Source organism: Homarus americanus, unplaced genomic scaffold (genome assembly GCF_018991925.1).
Source record: "Homarus americanus isolate GMGI-L3 unplaced genomic scaffold, GMGI_Hamer_2.0 scaffold31037, whole genome shotgun sequence".
Classification (NCBI taxonomy): Eukaryota; Metazoa; Arthropoda; class Malacostraca; order Decapoda; family Nephropidae; genus Homarus; species Homarus americanus.
Window position 1 is genome coordinate 6,899,574 of NW_024722227.1, and position 21,587 is coordinate 6,921,160.

The following is a 21,587-nucleotide window of genomic DNA, read 5'->3' on the forward strand; positions in this document are numbered from 1 at the left end:
TAAATAAACTGTTTCAATGCAATTCAATTCAATATGGGAGATATACAGTGTCCCAATATATATGTCCCACATATATATTGTTTGGATGGTTGAAAATGCATCAAATTTCAACAAAATGTGTATCGTTCTATGGAAATTCAAATTACTTATGTTGAAAAATGGTACTCTGAAGACGGTGCCCTCCAGAAAACATATCTCGTTTCGGGGATATCGCATGGCCAGCACGATCCCCTGATTTAACGCCACCCGATTTTTTTTTTCTGGGGGTACAGTACCTGAAAAGTAAAGTCTACTGCCACAGAACTACAAACTTGGAGGAGCTAAAAGCGAACATTCGGCAGTGCATTGATGAAATCACAGCAGACATTCCTCCGAGCTGTCATGAACAATGTACTGACTGGTTCAATGTCACGAGTGCCGTTGTTCTGGAGGGCACCGTCTTAAGAGTACCATTTTTCAACATAAGTAATTTGAATTTCCATAGAACAATAAACATTTTGTTGCAATTAAATGCATTTTGAACCATCCAACAATATATATATCCTATTTCTATGGTGTCATGATACGTGGAAAGTTCACTTTTTTACCACAGGTGATATGTGCTGGTGACCCATCAGTGGGTGCGTCTCATCAGCTATTGTTATAATAGTTGTTAATTAAGTTTATTACCTCCTCCAGCATGTGTAACCAGGGTGAGGTGGTGTGCGCCGTCAAGATGTTCAAGTCGTAGTGCTGGGCCACAACCTGCAGCGAGGACCACCCTCCCCTGCTACACTTTAACCCTCGTCAAGATATACTTTAGGACGAATAGCAGAACAGTTGCTGTAGATACACTGACGAATGAAGAAGTAAGGTTCAACATGATTACATGAAAACTTCCTCAGACGAGGATCCTTCGTTGATGTTTGTGTGTGGCTGCAGCCCAAGTCCAACTACTACAGAAAATTGTAAATACAGTAACAAAGGATTCGTAGCTTAGAATCAGGTGTATATATTATGTAAAAAAAAACAGATATATATTTTTTGCATAAATAATTTCTCAGAAACCTGTAGGATATTGAAGAAATATTACATGTATTTTTGTGTCCATGGAACCTGAGGACCGGGAGGTGTCCGAGGTGAGAAGAGCAACATGCTGTCCTCAACACAGCTCCCTCCTCCCTAGTGTGAGTGTTGACAGTGATGCCATCTTTAAAGGTGCACCATTATTTCACGGTATTTAGTTGGTGTTTATTGTTCATTTAAGGGAAAATTGGGCAGTGCGCTGAATCTCTCTTAAAGGCGGATGTACTCTAGTGTCTTCAGTAGTTATGGTTATGACAGTTGGTTCTAAAGGAGGTCTTGGTGATGTTAGAAGACTTTACATGGGTCTTAATGGTGACGTGACCTTATAACGGCGGTTGTATCAAGAGGCCTTAATGATGTGACATTTAATTGTCATGAGCTGCAAAGAAATTTATTAGTTGTGCTGTCGTGCATTATTGTATATAATACTTAACAAAACACTCGTCTTGGTTGATAGCAAACGCCCACGAGAATGAATGTACTGAACACACACACACACACACGTGTGAATATACACACATGTGGGTAAGATATTCACTCTCAAGGGGTAAATGTACACTCTCATTGTCTATACATTTAAGTGAATGAACATAAATTCACGTGTGTCTCATCACACTCACTTTGTTAATTGTACACACATAGTACATACATGAAGTAAACATACGTATGCGAATGTACACGCGCGTGGGTAATTGTACACGCGTGAATTTACAGTACATGTTCATAATACTTGTTGCTTGGTACAGGGTTTTATCAGCACAAGCGACTCGGTAACTAAGACCTCGTACACCCACACTGTTTTCTTGCTTTACTACTTCAGTAAGATTTACCAAAAATAAGTCAGAATGCAGTTACACCAACGACTCCAGTCTTTCTTTCCGTTTACACGGTGTACGGCAGGAGGCGATGAACAGTAGGAGTCGCCTTCGGTGCCCTGGAGTAGACTTGAGCTTACTGTCCACTGCTGCCCCACCACAGCAGGGCATCACTAGTGTTGGGTCCGTGTGTGTGTTGTTGTATACATATCCAACTTTGGTAACGCAATAACCTGATAATGCTAAAGGTTGGTAATACAAATTCTTTGTAATTTAATGACTACAATAAAATGATAATGCAATAACTTAAAGAAACTACAGAAGATTTACATAAACTTACTCTGTAAATATATACACTAACAGCAAAATGTTTTGCTGTAAGTTTGATGAGTATTATCTTTTAATATTATCCAGAGTTATGGCCGTGTTGTTTAACTTGTTATTAGTCTCACTGTGAATGTTATTTGAGTGTAATGCTCTCTCCACGCGACTGGTGTAATGCGCTCACAGAGCCTGCGGGTCGTACACCCATGAGACCCCACACATTAGTTGTTAGGACCTGATCTGTTGATTAGTTTACCTCCCCGTTAGAACCATCGCCCTATTATAAGAAAATATGGAAGTAAACGTCGCCATTAAAAACTGAGTGAGGCTAATCCGTCATAACGACCCACGAGCACGTACTCACTACCCCAATCAGCTTTATGGATCTGCCATAGTAGATTTCAGGTGTCAAATCCTCACTCTCAGCCACTTCTCCTAATACAGCCTTCCTGCCAGCAGTTGTATCCTGCTATTCGGATACAAGTGTTACAATTTCATTAATTTGAATGCTTAACGTGTGTATCGGTAGGCCCACACAATGCTTAGTAATCATTTCCGCTCACTTTAGTCTTGGGATAGCCTACTGAAGGTCGATCCTGTCTACTCCGGTGACTATTTTTACAGGTAGACGGGTAATCTTTCATTATCTCAGAAAGTCGCGACCCTGCCTTGCCAGCTAAGAGGGCGCTTGGAATCCTACATATAATACCCAGTTTCTACTCTTTAAAAGTGGGTTGGCGATATAAACATCCAGCTGTCTATAAGTCAAATGTGTCTGTTGGCAACCGGGCCATCAGGTACAGTAATCATGACTAACCCAGGCAAGCGTGAAAATGTGACCTTGGAACGGTGGTGGTGGTAGTGGTGATGATGGTGATGATGATGATGATGATGGTGGTGGTGATGATGATGATGATGATTGTGATGGTGATGTTGATGGTGTGCAAGAGCTTTATTAGCAAGTTTCTTATAACCTATCTCAGGTTAGTAATGGGACTGACCCACTTTGGCTTATATCAAAGGAGAATCCAATTTTACAGACAGTAACTCGATCCAACTTAATATAGGTAGAAGTAAATGTTGGAGCTGGACCCGAGTAGGTTTTCCCTGGTGTGTTGGAAGAGAACAAATTAATCCAACAAAACAAAAAGTAGCTTGTATGAGGTTAAATTTGAAGATGAGTGACAGGATCTGCATTGATTGTTTTTGTCAAGTTTGGCCTCGTGTTCACATTTGTATCCATGTGAAGTTAGGCAAATCTTCGTGTGTGTAAGTTGGTCTCTCCTCTTAGTCTTTTTGTGTCCCAATTTCATCACTTTCCCCAAGTTAGGTTAAGTGTACCAAATTTTCTGCCCTTAACTTCCTCTCTGCTCATTCTAGGTTAACTACTCATACCTAACCTTGTCTGTTTATTTGAAACTTTGGTTGGTGCTGCCAAACCTTTCCACTGCCCTTAATCAGGTTAGGTATACGTGACTTTTATTCGTCCTAATTTAGGCTTGTTGTGCCAGATTTTCTGTTACTCCTAAGTTGGGATGATTCAACTCAATTTATTCCGTCTGTGCTTAGAGCTGTTTCTCTCGTATGTGGGCATGCAACTTCTGTACGTTCATCTCTTTTATCCTAAGTTAGACTGACGGCTTAACTCTGTTTCTTTACATCTTAACTTAGACTAGTTGTGCCTATATTTTGTCTGCTCGTCTTACACAATTATGTTTGTACTTAAATATATTTCTTGTTATCCTAAATTAGCCTGGTGCTTGTGTCTACTCGACTTATTTTATGCAGGTTGTGCTTAATTTAATTCTTGCAGAAAAATTTGTCTCCGTCAAATCACATTAATTTCATATTTTCTACACTAATTTGTTTCGAATCATTAATTAGATATTGCCTGAGAATCACCTGTTTCACTATTTCATTATTAATCAGATTAATTTAGGCCTGCGGTATATTTATTTGTAGTAGATACAGCAAGAGTTAGGTTACATTTGTTTATATAAACTTATATGATAAACTCTGTACATAGCGTCAACTGGATCAAACTTACTTGGTCCAGAAAGGTAGTTGAGCAGTCGTCCCACTAGTGTAAAGATCTATGCATTTTCATCCAATCAGCATAAAGGTAATTTATACGTTCTCTCCCTATAAGCAAGAAGGTACCTATGTTTCCATTTAAGAACCATGGAAGTGTTCGTAATCTCGTTCAATCACTGGAGATAGTGTTCTCGTCCACTAAGGGTGGAGGACTGTACCTTATTTTATCCTTTAATAATAGCTAAAACTCGCTGAAAATGTTTGTTTCCGTCCATTTAGAAGGCATTTGTCCCCCCCCCCCTCCCCCTAATTAGCATGAAAGATTGTGCCTAATCATCGTCAAGGTACTTAGTTTGGAAGAGGTGCCTTTTAGGCTGCCAGATGGATACAGTACTCGCCTCCTTTTCAAATTATCGTTGGTTCGCGATCAGAGGAAACTTCTAGTCGAATCATCTAGGAATGGGTACCCAACTTTACATATAGGGAAGTGTAAACCGAGGAAAGGCTCAGTATACAGTGTGCTTCTTGTATGTGCACTGTCCCTGTGGGCCTACTTTAACTACATCCAGGCAGATAATAGTCTGGTCCGGGACGGCACCCATGTGTTGAGTTACTGTGACCAAAGTAACTTAAAGGTTAACGTTATGTAGCTATATTTTTCATTAATCTGTGTACTCTCTCTTTTGTGATATTTTATATTTTATCTTTACTTCTGGTCATTCGTTGAAACTATTTTGCTGTTTAAATCCTCCAACAAATGGTTAAATTCAGTTTGATATGCACTGCTATATATTTTGTCTTGTGCTTTCTAAAATATATATATATATATATATAAAGCTGCTTGTTTGTGGTTTGTCTGGTGATAGACGATGAATGGGACATTTTGATGCTCTCTGTCAGGCTGTTTAGGACGGTGACATTTGCTGGTGTTTTAAAATATTATTTTTTTATCATTTGCTTACATTAACATAAAATAAAATGTGACATTTTAAACTAGGAATCACCATGGGTTTTGCTTCATGACAGATTTATATCTTCACAAGATATGCCGAAATATCTTTTATTTATAAATACTGTACTGTATATCGACGGTTCATTAATTATCCGATTCATCGACTGAAGCAAATCACGATAGTACTACGATATGTGTAAATACTGTGTGTGATCCAAGTCTAAATAATCATTATATTTTCCCGACTTGGATCATTATCAATTCTTAGGAAAGAAAGCGAATACTTGGAGGTTATATGTATAAATGTGATATATTCATATTAATATTAAAATATTATTTCATCAACCCTCTTGTGGCAGCTGCTTGACGGTCAGGTTAGGTGAGCGTTGATGCCACATAATATATGCGAGGCCTGGTGGGTCTCGGATCCATGACTGTGCATTTATGTCAAATCTGTACAATAACTATTTTGTTGTGCCAAGTGCAGCTTATGAAGCTTTAACAGGTACTATGGACTAAACGAAAATAAAGGTATATAAAAGGAATTTGTTTCATTTCGCAACAGCACTCGTGACTTGGTCAGCTTTGCATCATTTATAATTCTGGTTAAATATTATGTTTCAAGTGCGTAAAGTTGGGACATGGCAAACTGAGACTTTGACACATTCACGCATCATTTACATACAAAAAGCACATCCTTTCTGAGGAGAAACATAGGATTTGGGTGTTTTTTTTTCGATAAACATTGATTTATGTCCACCGTATAAGAACATAAGAACATAAGAAAGTGGGATACTGCAGGAGGCCGACTGGCCCATACAGGGCAGATCCTTTCACACCCCATCCTTTCCATGTGCCTATCCAACTCGTCTTGAAGCTCTGGCGTCCCGATCCTACTATAGCACTCGGTAGCCTATTCCACATATCCACAACTCTATTACCAAACCAGTGCTTGCCTATATCCTTTCTGAATCGGATTTATCTAATTTAAAGCCATTTGTTCTAGTTATTTCTGTTATTACTGAGCTTCAGAACATCTTCCATTTTACCCTTGTTAATCCCACTTACCCACTTGACACCTCTATCATATCTCCCCTAACTCTACGCCTCTCTAATGAATGCAAGCCTAAGCTTTTCAGTCTTTCTTCATATGGAAGGTTTCTAATATTATGGATCATTTTTGTCATTCTTCTTTGTACTCTCTCCAAAGAATCTATGTCCATTCTATAATAAGGACACCAGAATTGAACCGCATAATCCATGTGTGGCCTCACTAATGCTAGGTAAAGTTTCAAGATAACGTCAGCAGTTCTGTTACTCACACTCCTAGATATGAACCCAAGAATCCTGTTTGCCTTGTTGCGAACGCTAATACATTGTTTTCTAGGTTTCAAGTCGTTGCTAACAAATACACCTAGATCTTTTTCACAATCTGAGTTTTCTATTTCCGTGTTACCTAGTTTATACTTAACGTTTGTATTCGTCTTCCCTATCTGTAGTACCTTGCATTTATCAGTATTAAAATTCATTTGCCAGTCTACTGACCACTCATGTAAGGTATCTAGATCTCTTTGAAGGTGTTCAAAGTCACTGTCTGAATTTATCACTCTCCCCATTTTGGTATCATCTGCAAATTTACTAATCCTACTAGTTATACCTAAATCAAGATCATTAATGAATATAACAAACAGCAGAGGGCCTAATACAGATCCCTGGGGAACTCCGCTTTTGACCGCACCCCAGTCTGACTTAAATCCATTTATGCTGACTCTTTGTTTCCTACCAATGACGATTCTGTCCCCCCCTCACTCTACCACCATAACCACCACTTGCTCCAACTTTACACCAGGAGAAGAAACTGCTTCACGAAGCTACTCGACCCCAGTGAGCACCGATTCAGGACCAGTTTCCCATCTGACTATGAGACCGAGGTATCGAGGCAAGTGTGTCTGCCTGGTAAGCTGTTCTCTTCTCTGCGGCTTACAGTGTTCCTCTTCTCCCGGGGTGTGGACGACGAAGTGTATCAAGGACCACTGCTGGTGGTGTTGTGATGGTCTGGTGGTAGTGGACTCCGGCGGTAATCCCTGGTTCCTTGTGGTTGGTCATCGCAACCTAGACTTGCTACCTGAGCTGCCATTTCTATCAGGTTTTTGTGTTGTATATGGTTTGTGTATTTAATGTTTAAAGTAAGAATAATTGGGTAATATTCTGGTGTGTTTTGGTACATGCATAGTTGTTACTTTTATTTTGATAATTGTATATTTTGTTATACTTGTGTTATGTATTGTACCTAATTAACTGCCCTAATCAATACTTATTATTAATGTTATTAAATTACTCGGGTTTTTTTTATAATCTTCTTATTCCTTTCTTAACTTAAATTTGTCTGTCACGATAACAATGATTCTTGTGTGTGTGTTCCTTACTTGCTGCATCTACGTATTTCAACCCCTAGATTATTCACTCTTATTTTTTAATTGTCAACTTTGCCTTTCCTCAATGTTGTGGGTAGCAAGGAGGGACATCACAACATGCTGTTGCCGAAGATTTGTTATGGTTTATCCTCAACAAATGGCCTTCTTTCTTCCCCTTTCGCATTGATCCTTTTCAGATTTACTGTTCCTATCTTAATAAGTGAAGCTCTGTCTGGTTAATATCTAAATGACGTATATTTTTATTGTTTTAGTTTTTTTTTAATATAATATTTTCTTGGGTAATTATCCTTGGTGGATGTAATATATCGCAATTCTGATATACTATAAAGCAAAAACTGTTCCTACTGCTGGCATGTCCTAAACAGTCACTCAAACTCTTAGCAGATACCTGTCTACCTGTTCTAAGGTGGTATCTTAATTGTCATTCGAAACTAACCTAAAATTAGTAATACCACCCCCACACAACTTTTTTTTTTTTTTTAATATTCGTTTTAGGACCAACACGGAACTTTATATTCATATAGGGAGACAGAGAAAAAGGAAAGAAATTTCAAATTGTGTTTGTCGCAAATTTATATTTTTCAAGTATTTTGGACTTTTCCATAGCCAATCACCGTGAGTCTTGTGAGTCACGTGATTATGTTCCGCGAATCAGCGGTGCTCTCGGAAGGTGTCGCGTGAGCTGCCCAATCCTCTGAGGCTTGACTTTTGTAAATTCTTTTGGCTTGTACCCAGATGTCTGAACTGTGCACTGCATGTTTTTCCTCGGCTTGGCAAGCGATTTATCTGTATTTGTAAACGATGCCGTTGCCATTGACATTTTTTAGGCCCAGAGCATTTTTGTCTTCCTCTGTGATGAGTGGAAAGTGCTGTTCGGACTGTCGTTACCGTCATGATAAGAACCTTTGGTTGTGTGCGAAAAGACGAAAGGTCGTCTCACTGTATCCTCCAACATGTTAATTATTTTTTGTTTTCGATTTTCCAACTATCTATTGCGATTTTCTCTGAAAGTAATCATGAGCGGAAGAAATGCTATAGAAGAAAAGTGTCTTAGAATTGTCTTAACTACTGATTCCAAAACTTAAAAAATATATATCCCCTTTATTGATTCCTTTCACTCACTTAAATACTTCTATCATATCTCCCCGCACTCTTCGTCTTTCTAGGGAATGCAAGTTTAGTTTCTTTAACCTATCCTGATATGGTAAGTTTCGAGGTCCCGGAATCATTTTCGTCATTCTTCGCTGCACCGACTCCAGTGAATTGATATCCATTCTATAATAAGGGCACCAGAACTGAACCGCATAATCGAGGTGCGGCCTGACTAGCACAAGATATAGTTGCAATAAGACCTCTGCACTCTTAATACTTACACTTCTAGATATAAAGCCTAATACTCTGTTTGCCTTTAACGCACTGTTTTCTAGGCCATAGGTCCGGGCTTACAAGTACCCCTAAGTCTCTTTCACAAGTCGACTTCTCTAGGTTGATGTTGTTAAGGCTATATTCATTGACAGTATTTGTTCTTCCAATATTAAGTACGCTGCACTTGCTGGTGTTGAATTTCATTTGCCATTTTTCTGACCACTCCTGCAGTTTATTGAAATCCTCCTGTAGTGCATTTGCATCCTGCCCTGAATTAATCTGCCGCCCTATTTTGGTGTCATCCGCAAGCTTGCTTATATCACTGCTGATCCCAGTATCTAGATCGTTTATGTAGATTATGAACAAGAGTGTGCCTAGTACTGACCCCTGGGGAACCCCACTGGTTACACAGCCCCACTCAGATTTAACACCATCTACGCTGACCCTCTGCGTTCTATCGGTGAGCCATGATTTTATCAAATTTAAAACTTTCCCCTCGATACCATGAGCCTTTACTTTTCTCAGAAGCCTCTGATGCGGTACTCTGTCAGATGCTTTGCTAAAGTCTAAGTAAATAACATCGTAATTTTCGTCATTATCTACTACCTCGAAGACTTTCCTTAAAAACGTCAGCAGATTTGTTAGACAAGTCCTGTTCAATGTTTGAGCTCCAGGAGCAGATCCAGAAATATCAAAAGGGGGAGGGTCCAAGAAGTTTGGGTGTGGGTACTTGGCAAGCAAAGCGAGCCCATCCATCTGGGGGGGGGGGTGTTAGCTGTAAGCCCCCCCCCTGAATTTTTTTTTAAATCTGACCAATATCATGGGCATTTTGAAGCCATTTTGAAGCCATGTGCACTTGATATTTGAGATATTCTGAGGGCAATAGTACTTAATTTTGACTATGCAAAAATGCCTGTGTACAATACTGCAATAAGGAAAAGTATTGGAGTTTTCTGATGAAAATGGGCACCCCACTGGATCAGCCTTGAGTTCAGTACCTTTCATATGACTTTCACTGCAGATCCTTTGTCAAAAGTATATACACGCCGTTATACATCGACTTTTGGCGAGTCCTTTACTGTTAGTTTTTTATGTTATTTTATTAGTCATTTTAAAATTATATACAGGGTATTTGATAATACTTATCCTTTTTAACAGTGCATTTTCCATGATATACACTCGTGGCATCACTCCATTTTCCACTTCTTGATGGAATCTATAGTGCAATATTTCATACTATATATATATATATATATATATATATATATATATATATATATATATATATATATATATATATATATATATATTGATAAAATCACACGGGAAAAGGGAAACAACGGAGCACCTTAGCTTTCGTCTTTATTCAAAACGAAAGCTAAGGTGCTCCGTTGTTTCCCTTTTCCCGTGTGATTTTATCAAGATTTATCTTGTCCACGTTTTCATTGTGGATCTACATGAAATATATATATATATTTCATGTAAATCCACAATGACAACGTGGATAAGATAAATCTTGATAAAATCCCACGGGAAGATGGAAACAACGGAGTACCTAAGGTACTCCGTTGTTTCCATCTTCCCGTGGGATTTTATCAAGATATATATATATATATGCAAGTAAATCACTGTAGGTGCGCATGATCTAGTTATATGCTGATAACCACAAGGAAAGAAGAAAACACGAAGTTCCCAAGCACTTTCGTGTAATTCACATCTTCAGGGGTGAGTACAGACTGTACCCACCCCTGAAGATGTGATATTATATATATATATATATATATATATATATATATATATATATATATATATATATATATATATATATATATATATATATATATATATATATATAGTAAAAAGGATATTTATTGTTACTGATATCCTATATACAGGCATGAACACATTTAACAAAGAAAACGTTTTTATGACGTCATGGTCTCGTAGCCAGTCACAACGCGAGGAAGATAACCAATCAGAGCGTTTGGTAAAACACAGTTGGAATTACGGCAGCCCTGGCCAATCAGCGTTGCTCACGGTGTCACGTGACTATGTCTAGCCAATCAGCGTTGCTGTCGATGCGCATTTGAACTTGATGAAGCCAGTAGCAAAATGGCGTCGCTCTGTACTGGTGTGTTTGTCTCAGCTTGGCAAACTGTTTATCGTGTATTTGAAAATGAAGCCGCTGCCATTGACATTTTTAAGGTTCACGGTATTCTGTCAACCTCTGCGAAGTGCTACAAGTGTTACAGTTGTTCATACGTAAAATATAGAACGATTGTGGAAGGATAACAAGAGTTGGGTGCTTCATGCCGGCAATAAGAAGGAACATTACTGATAATAGTTTGGTCTGTACATATTCCAAGCTGAATACAACGATCAGAAGACTACTACACCACTTCCTCAGACAAGTAGCACCACATTATCCTCTAACATCTGTTAATTAAGGTAAGTTTTTTACACAATGGGGGTCCCCCACAGGTCAGGAGGTTAGGTCAGGTCAGGTTCTGGTTTCTCTGGTTAGGAGGTTTCGTTTCGTCAGGATTTTTTGCGTGTTCTTACTCTTCAATTTCCCTCTACCTCAAAGCCCTCTGCCCACTTTGTGCAGCCAATATTGTTGGTAATGGGGGGGGGGGGTCATACCTCCATAACGGGTCAGATTATCTTGAAACTCCACAATAGGAAAACCTTATTTGTTACATAAGAACATAAGAAAATAAGGAGTCTGCAATAGGCCGGTTGGCCTGTGCATGGCAGTTCCTGTCGAGAGTTACTACCACTCTCTATCATCCATGAATCTATCCAGCCTCCTTTTGAAACTTTCCAGAGTTCCAGCACCTACTACAAAGTTGCTAAGCTTGTTCCACTCGTCCACCACCCTATTTGTGAACCAGTTTCTTCCTATCTCCCTCCTAAACCTAAACTTATCCAACTTGACTCCGTTGCTCCGAGTCCTATCCTGCTCGGATATTATAAGAACTTTATCTATATCCCCTTTATTGATTCCTTTCACCCACTTAAATACTTCTATCATATCTCCCCGCACTCTTCGTCTTTCTAGGGAATGCAAGTTAAGTTTCTTTAACCTATCCTGATATGTATGTATTCTAGGCGATTTCAACTTTTCAGGCTTAGATTGGAAAAATCAACTTAGCGATAATGAATCTGAAGATTTTCTAGAAGTAGTACAAGATAGTTTTTTATATCAATTCATAAACTCGCCCACTAGAGGAAATAATATCCTCGATTTAGTTCTCAGTAATAATGAAAATCTAGTAAAAGATGTTGGGATTGGAGACGAACTAGGAAACAGTGATCATAAATCCATATATTTTAACATAATATGGAATGGCAGGAAGAAGGAAAATTCGGCCTTGATCCCGGATTTTAGGAAGGCTAATTACGGTAGCTTAAGGAGAGACCTAAGGGATGACCCTATGGTCAAAAGATTAATCCCCCCCACACCTCCGGAAACTGTCAACTTAGGACGGGAGAACCCCGAATTTAATTTAGCAGCTACTTATGAACAATTTATTGCGACAATCCATAATGCTCAAAATAAACACATCCCTAAAAGAAAATTCAGATCGATACGGAACCAACCAAAATGGATGAATAATAGACTCTTAGATCTTCTAGGGAAAAAGAAAGGAGTATATAGAAAAGTTAAGAAAGGCGAAAATCACTTACTTGGTTACTATCAGAACCTAACAAGACAGGTAAAAACAGAAATTAGGAAAGCAAAGAGAAATTATGAAATCAAGGTAGCAAACGAATCGAAAAATAACCCCAAAGCTTTTTATCAACTGTATAAATCAAAGGTTAGAGATACAATATGTCCCCTTAAAACTACGACAGGAGAAATGACTGATGATGAGTTCGAAATGTGTAGTACGTTAAATAGTCATTTTCACTCCGTATTCACAAATGAAAACCTAGCACAGTTTCCAGAAGTTCATAAGGTATATAACGACAGTATAGAAAATATGTTGATGAATATCAATATTACTAGTAACGATGTGCTTAAAAAAATTAACAAACTGAAGCCTCATAAATCGCCTGGTCCAGACGAGGTATATGCTAGAATATTAAAAGAATGTAGAGATGAGTTGAGTAATCCATTAGCAGTTTTATTTAATAAGTCATTAGAATCGGGCCTAGTGCCAGAGGCTTGGAAACTTGCAAATGTAGTTCCGATTTTCAAAAAAGGTGATAAATCAATTGCATCAAATTACCGTCCCATTAGTCTCACGTCAATCATAGGCAAGTTGCTAGAGTCAATTATTGCTACGAAAATCTGAAGCCACCTTGAAACATTCAACTTAATTCATTCTTCTTAGCACGGGTTCACCCAGGGACGTTCTTGTCTCACAAATTTGCTTAGCTTTTTCTCAGAAGTATATGAAGCGGTAGATAATGATAAGTCATATGATATAATTTATTTAGATTTCAGTAAAGCATTCGATAGTCCCTCATGAGAGATTGATAAGGAAGGTAGAAGCACATGGAATAGGTGGGATCATTATTAAAATGGATTAGGTCGTGGTTAACTGGTAAGAAACAAAGAGTCAGCATAAATGGATTTAAGTCAGACTGGGGTGCGGTCAAAAGCGGAGTTCCCCAGGGATCTGTATTAGGCCCTCTGCTGTTTGTTATATTCATTAATGATCTTGATTTAGGTATGACTAGTAGGATTAGTAAATTTGCAGATGATACCAAAATGGGGAGAGTGATAAATTCAGACAGTGACTTTGAACACCTTCAAAGAGATCTAGATACCTTACATGAGTGGTCAGTAGACTGGCAAATGAATTTTAATACTGATAAATGCAAGGTACTACAGATAGGGAAGACGAATACAAACGTTAAGTATAAACTAGGTAACACGGAAATAGAAAACTCAGATTGTGAAAAAGATCTAGGTGTATTTGTTAGCAACGACTTGAAACCTAGAAAACAATGTATTAGCGTTCGCAACAAGGCAAACAGGATTCTTGGGTTCATATCTAGGAGTGTGAGTAACAGAACTGCTGACGTTATCTTGAAACTTTACCTAGCATTAGTGAGGCCACACATGGATTATGCGGTTCAATTCTGGTGTCCTTATTATAGAATGGACATAGATTCTTTGGAGAGAGTACAAAGAAGAATGACAAAAATGATCCATAATATTAGAAACCTTCCATATGAAGAAAGACTGAAAAGCTTAGGCTTGCATTCATTAGAGAGGCGTAGAGTTAGGGGAGATATGATAGAGGTGTTCAAGTGGGTAAGTGGGATTAACAAGGGTAAAATGGAAGATGTTCTGAAGCTCAGTAATAACGAAATAACTAGAACAAATGGCTTTAAATTAGATAAATTCCAATTCAGAAAGGATATAGGCAAGCACTGGTTTGGTAATAGAGTTGTGGATATGTGGAATAGGCTACCGAGTGCTATAGTAGGATCGGGGACGCTAGGGAGCTTCAAGACGAAGTTGGATAGGCACATGGAAGTGCTGGGATGGGTGTGAAAGGGATCTGCCCTGTATGGGCCAGTCGGCCTCCTGCAGTATCCCACTTTCTTATGTTCTTATGTTAATGCAGTAAGCAACAATATATCCCACCATTGTCACAAAAACGAAATTTTAGGGGTGGACAGGTGCTTCCCTTCCTAATAAACTTAAGAGCAGGGTGTGGCTCGCCCTCAGCCTCTTGGTGTAATAATAATAAATAATAATAATAATTAACGGTTTATTGAAAGAGCTTGGCAGCCAGAAGGCTGAAAATATACAGTTACATATTTGGGGAATGGGTTACGAATTACAAATAATATACAGGTAACATAAGTGACACAAATAAGACATATAATAACTAGATGGGGAAAAGCTCAGACTACAGTTCATTTCAACATAGTGACAGTGTAAGGAGCAGTGTTTACCGGGAGTGAATACACTGATTTATTACAAGTTATTGATAATTTTTACAATGGTTGGGACTGGGCTGTTCTTATAGCGATCAGTTCGTGTGTGTGTGTGTGAAGGTGAAAAGCATGACCCTGCCTCACACTCTATTGATGAAACTCGGCCCTTTAATGTGTGGTGATAGCGATAGTATGTCGTGTGATGGTGGTGGTGGTAATGATGCTTAAGGAGAAGGTGACATGTTGTGAAGTTGCTGATGTGTGACGGAGATATCAACATGTGCTTTTCTTTACAATTTCCACCACTTGTCAGCGTCCTAAGCGTTCAGGAGGTCGGTTTGTTCCTTGTGTGATGGAGTTGGTGACATACAGCCTATTAGTGGCGACGGGTGGTGGTAGATGACGGGTACTAGTGGCGGTGATGGTGCTAGTGCTGACGAGGGATGGATATGGTGACGTGAGGGGATGGTGGTGATGATTTTGATGACATGTGGTAGTGGAAATGATGACGTGGTGGTGATGATGATAAGGAGGAGGTGTGGTGTTGGTGATGACGTTTGCGAAAGTAAAAGGTGATGATGACTCACGACATACTCAATAATCAAGGAGCCGGGCAGGGCTGAGATGTACCAGCATTTTAACTTCAGATCTTGTATATTAAGGGCGATTTGAAAAAAAAATATATAAAATTTGTCACTTGTAGCCTGTTTTCCGTCATTGTGAAATCAAAGATGGCCACCTTACAAAAAAAATCTACAAATGGCTTGAATATAGTCAGTATCTACCTTAGTTACCTAATGGCCACTCACTAGAGGTGGCCATCTTTATTATTGGTAAATTTGCACTTGCACATCCCACTCTGTTAGAAAGTAAAAAATATATTTTTCTAGTGTACAGTATTTGTGTGTGTTTAAACCGAATATGACCTTCATTTCCGTCGGAAATTGGCAGGGGTTTTTTATCGATTTTTTTTTTCGTGGGACATTTTCCGAAAAAAAATAATGGCTAAGCGAATAAAAAACACACACAAAAAAAATAGAAGAACAAAAACCAAACCTAACCTAACCTAACTGACTCTCACCATATGATGGAATCACCTATTTCTTACCTTATTGCCGTCTCTTCTTTGTCTTTGGGATAAGGGACGAGTTAGGACAACGTCACATATGTTGGTTTTTGCGATATTTACTTTCAGTCTTGCACTTAGGACACTTTACTGAGGTTGGAAGAACACCATGCGATGGAGAAAATGCTACAGTTTCTTCGTTTTTTTTTCCAAAAACTCGCAATAAGCCCCATAAAATTTAAGTGACACCCATCGCAGACTTCCATGGTCGGAACTGAATTTGAATTTCGAAATACGAGAGACCCAAAATAAAAATCGATTTTGATTGGGCCAAAAATACAGCAAATTTAACCAAAAATCATTTTAATTGGTTGCAAAAAAAAACGCTTTTGATTGGTAGCGTGACGTGTACGGGAATGCATGCGCGTGATGATTTATGAAGGAGACACGCAGTGTGGGAGGTGAGGTAGGCGATAATGGCGGAAATAATTGGAAGAATAAAAGAGAAAATTTTGGATATGCTATCTCCGTTATTATACATTTGCGGCGGTAATGTAATGGATGAAAATGATCTTATAATTAGACGTCTTATTAGAATATGATAATAGATTAGTGGTAGGAATGTGGAATGTGAAAACGCAATAATACCTTATTATTCTCGAGGGAAGGAGGCCAGTGGCCTGTGTAGGATATCACCATTCTTCTTGATAATTTTGTCAAGGGCTATTTTGAAGCCTATTCCTTTTCTTGATTCCACAGCTTTGGCTGGTGGACCGTTTCATATATCTACCACCAATATGCCTATCGCTTTAAAGGACTTAGTCAGGAGAATGTGTAACAGGACGTTGTGAATTGAATTTCCATCAGAAAGGGATGGAATTAAAAAAAATTTGAAAAAAACACACTAGTACTCATATTCATTATTTAGACCACAAAACCGATGAAGAAACACCGATGTCTGCACTTTCTCTTGCTTCATCAAATCATGCTAAATTACTACTGCCTCTTTCCTTCTTGTGAGTCCCACAATCCCCCCCCCCCCTCCATGGCCTTTGGCAGGTTTACTGTACACTATACAGTCACTCAAAAAAGTATCAATACAAAATTGTGTTGAAAAAAAATTATGACAACAGACGAAGGAGTTAGACAACCCTACCGTAATTCATCAACCTCCCTCAAATACAGAGTTTTGAGTGACTGTACATGTGCTCAAGTGCTTGGTTCATTGGGGGACTACTGAATTTGCGGGTAAAATGTTTCACAACAAAATGTCCTTTACGAAACTCGGCATACTGTAGATAGATTGGAAATTGTGTGGCAACTGCAAACAATCAACATAATAATATGAAGATTATACTGTTCACCATCGTGAATAGTGTGTCTTGTCAAAAGAAAAGAGCAGTGGTAATGCCCGTTGGACAGCAGACAAATGTAACTCCCAGTTTCCTTCTCTATGTTGACGAATCAGGTCTCTTAGCAGAGGTAATAGATAGGTTAATATTTACTCTAGTACTTAATTTTTTATTTTTTTTTGTAACAAATTCATTAAATGTGGAAAGCCCTCTGGATTATACATTCTGCTAACCCAGACCTTCAACATTATATGCATACTGATTATGTTCAGCCCATTTATGTTTTGGGGATTTTTGGTAGGCCATCTTTGATTTCAAAATGGCGGAAAATGTGACCAAGAATTTGTTTTGTGTCCAAACCGCGCTTAAACAAGATCTGAAGTCAAAATGCGGATAGTACGGTAATCTCAGTGCTCACGGGACCTTGCCAGGTTCCATGACTCTCGGGATTGCACAGTATTGATCGGTTGATGAAGAGTGTCCCTTTAATTGTGGTGGTTGTGGTGACGTGTGGTGGTGATGCATGGTGGGGTTGCAGTGTGATGATTGTAGTGGTGAGATGTAATGGTGCTGACGTGTGATGATGGGAGTGGTGACATGGTGTAATAAAGCTGGTGTTATTCCACTGATGTTATATGTGATAGTGGTGGTGATGGTGTCTACTTGTGATACGGTAATGATGTGTGGTGGTGGTGGAGATTTACGTTGTCTTGAGTATAAAGTGCTGGTAACAGTGATGTGTAGTGGTGTTGAATTTAATTTATATTACAGTATGTAGTAGTGGTGATAGGCGGTGGTGGTGAGGTTTGCTAATGGTGACATGTGGGGCGAAGTGAGCTTTGGTATAAATGGTGATGTGTGGTGAAGGTAGTGGTTATGATGTGGAGTGGTTGTAGTGGCAATGGTGGTGAATGTGAGAGTGGTGGTAATGTATAATAGTGATGTTGGTGATGCGTAATTGTGATAATGGTAGTGACATGTGATACTGTTGATGATGGTGGCGTGTGATAATGGTTGTGGATGGTAATGAGTGATAGTAATGTGGATAGTGCTGACATGTGACGATATATATATATATATATATATATATATATATATATATATATATATATATATATATATATATATATATATATATATATATATATATATATAATCAACACCTCACCCCGCCAGGATTCGAACCCACGGTCTTATAATTGTGACCGGGGAAAGCTACCTCTGGGACACCAGGACACTAAAAGCAGTCCTAGACTCTGTTATATTTCACACAAAGCCTGTTCAACGAGCTTATGGCGCCGTGAACCTCAAATGGGGACCACCCGTGCCTCTTAGGTGATCAGAGCAACGTTTTACCAAATCCGGCTTCGAAACACGAGGATCCATATATATTTCATTAGCCCAATAAAGCACGCGGACTTCTACATATAATCAACACCTCACCCCGCCAGGATTCGAACCCGCAGTCCAACGGCCACGCTGAGCCTGCTGTCAAATCCCTGAAGCACCTCATCCTCAAAGTGGCCCCTTCTGGGAATATTGACTGCGAGGCCTTCGACCAGGGTCTCCTTGAACTCCGCAACACACCCAATTACACCGGACGCTCCCCTGCCCAGGTCTTGTATGGACGCCCCCTCCGTTCTTGTGTCCCTGCTCACCCTCAATACTTCTCCAAGGAATGGCAGGCCAAGACAGAGGATTGTGATCGCCGAGCCGCCGAACGTGTTCAAGACGCCGTCGCCCACTACAACGACCACGCCCGTCCTCTCCCCAGGTTGAGTGTCGGCACCCAAGTCCGTGTTCAGGACCCGACCTCCCTACGTTGAGACAAAGTGGGCATAGTCATGGGTCTCGGTAGGTCACGGGACTACCAGGTGCGGTTACCCAGTGGTCGTGTGGGGTGGAGGAACCGCCGTTTCTCCGCCCCGTAACAACGCCTTCTGCTGACTCCGCCACCAGTGTTGAGTCCCATATCCTCCCCAGGGATCAAGCCCCTTGACGCTCAGAACGGATCCAAAAGAAAAGGTCCGCTCAAGACTTTGCTATGAGCGTATACGGGGGGGGGAGGTGTATGTATATTATATATGTTGTATGTATACTATGTATGTACCCCATTTATATACATTACTTATCTAGTCAGTAGCGTGTGGCAATGCCCCTTTTTCATGTCACCACACGCTTAGATAATGTGCCTGGCGACATCTGGAAGCTGCTAATGTACCACTTGCCACATGTGCCTGAGAGGTCAGAGAGAGCTCAGTTGACCCATAGAGAGTGTAGGGACTACCGGCGCAGTCGTGGCGTGACCACCCAAGGGGACAGACGTGCCCATATAGGTGCTCTTGACTTTCCGATCGTCCCACAAAGGTCCCCTCAGCTGGCAAGTTTTGCCAGCATGGGGGGTCGACATAAACGTCCCAGAAGAGGCTCTCTCACAGACGCAGAAGCAGACATCTCTGATACTGATGCCATTACCAACTCGCCTGGTCATACTGAATCCAACACCCTTCAAAAGTCAGACCCCAGTGATTATGACAGTGACGGTAATGTTTCTATGGGAAACGCTAGCCACAGTGGAAACACCAATACCATGAAAACTGTAGAGGAACGCTTTAATTGGATGATGAAGTACTGCAGACAGCACGGTTTCAGCATTGAATTCCGACAAGGTAAGAACCGGAACTTTATCAAGTGTCAGACTTCTGAGGTCTAGGAAACACTTAGTACTGTTGGCTTTGACGGGGCCGTCCTGGTGCCCCCCTGTAGACGCGGATGAATGTTGCCACATCCTAGTGAAACGTTTCCCCTTATACGCTGACATCGAAGATGCGCGTGACTTTAACTCTAGTATACTGAGTATACGTCGCCATTACCGGGGGAGAGTTCCACAACCCGCTGTCATTGTCAAGTGGAAGGGAAGGGAGTGCCCAACCACTGTGAATGCCCACCCACTCTTACCCCCACTGTATGCAGAAGCCTATCATCCTGAGCCTGCATTTTGTGTTGTCTGTTCTCATTGGGGTCACAACTTCACTGCCTGCTGTCGTCGTGATCGGCCGAGATGTCGCTTCTGTTCACGTAACCACAACTCCGCCGCCTGTGCCCAGAAAATCAAAGACCACCTTAATAGTGGTGGGGTGGGCTATGTAATTAATCCCAGATGTTGTAACTGTGGCGGCCGGCACAATGCTGACTCACGGCAATGCCCCAATCGCCCGTCTGTCCCAGGGGAAAAGCCTCCCCGAAGGCCAAGTCTACCACAACGCACCCCCCAGTCTTCCGGGCCACACCCCCCTGTGTACCCTGTGTCTCCAGCAACGCCTTCTTCAACAACACCTGCCTCTGCCTGGCCTCATCTGGCTACAACACAGCAGTCCCGGCCGTCTCCTAACTCAACTACTACTGGGCCTCCTCCTCGTCTCTACTCTGAGGCTGTCAGGCCTTGCGCTCCCACCGGTGCCCCCCCACAACCCCCCGCCAGTGACATGACACAGATCATATCCCTCTTCCAAGAATTTACCAACCGTATTGAAAAACTCTTCGCTACACTCTGTACCACCATCTCCCACCTACTCCTGCCCTCTGTTGCCACCCAGTCACTCCTCTCTGCTGGTTTGACACAAGCTGTTGGTCCCCCTGTGAGCCCCCCCTGCTCACGGCCTACTCCACCGCCGGCGGCCTTCACTACTGGTGTAGTGCCTACCGGGCCTGCCCTGGTGTGTCCTGCTGCCCCCGAGCGAAGTCCTGCCCCATCCTCACAACACTTGGTGCCTCAACCTGTCCTCCACCCACCGCAAGCCGCGCCCGCTCCTGTGTCTGAGCTGTCTCCACCAGGGCTACCTGGACCTGAGGACACCACCCCCGGCTACCTGTACCCCACCGACATGTCGACGCACACACCATCACAATAACACTAAAAGGTGCGTCCCTCAATGTTGTCAATGCTTATGTGCCTACCCCCACCCCTACTGTACCTGCCCCACCACACCATATCACCTCCACCCCCACTGTACTTCGCCACGCCTAGTACATGGCAACCCTGAGCCTGGCCGCACTGTTTGTAAACTTTGTGGTCAACAGACTCTCACATCCTCTTTCACCACATCCTCATTTGTTCTATGACCTGCCCCTACAGGGGTGGCACCTCTTCCCTCCCTGACCAGATACCCCTCCTCCTAGTGACAGGTCTGGCACTTGACATTATTATGGACCTGCCACACTTTGCCATAAACAGATAAATTGTACCGGGAATTTTCCCCCCACACACTCGTCATTGTC

The 21,587-nt window shown here is 40.9% G+C and overlaps 1 protein-coding gene across 1 annotated transcript in view; it reads left to right on the forward strand.

Moving 5' to 3' along the window:
* The window catches only part of LOC121862343, a 57,099-nt gene extending 51,367 nt beyond the window's left edge, over positions 1–5,732 (forward strand). Inside the window, exon 5 of the mRNA XM_042360564.1 lies at positions 679–5,732. Within this exon, the coding sequence (XP_042216498.1) occupies positions 679–730 (52 nt within the window). The 3' untranslated portion in view covers positions 731–5,732. The remainder of the gene's footprint in view (positions 1–678) is intronic.
* The last annotated feature ends 15,855 nt before the right edge of the window (positions 5,733–21,587 follow it).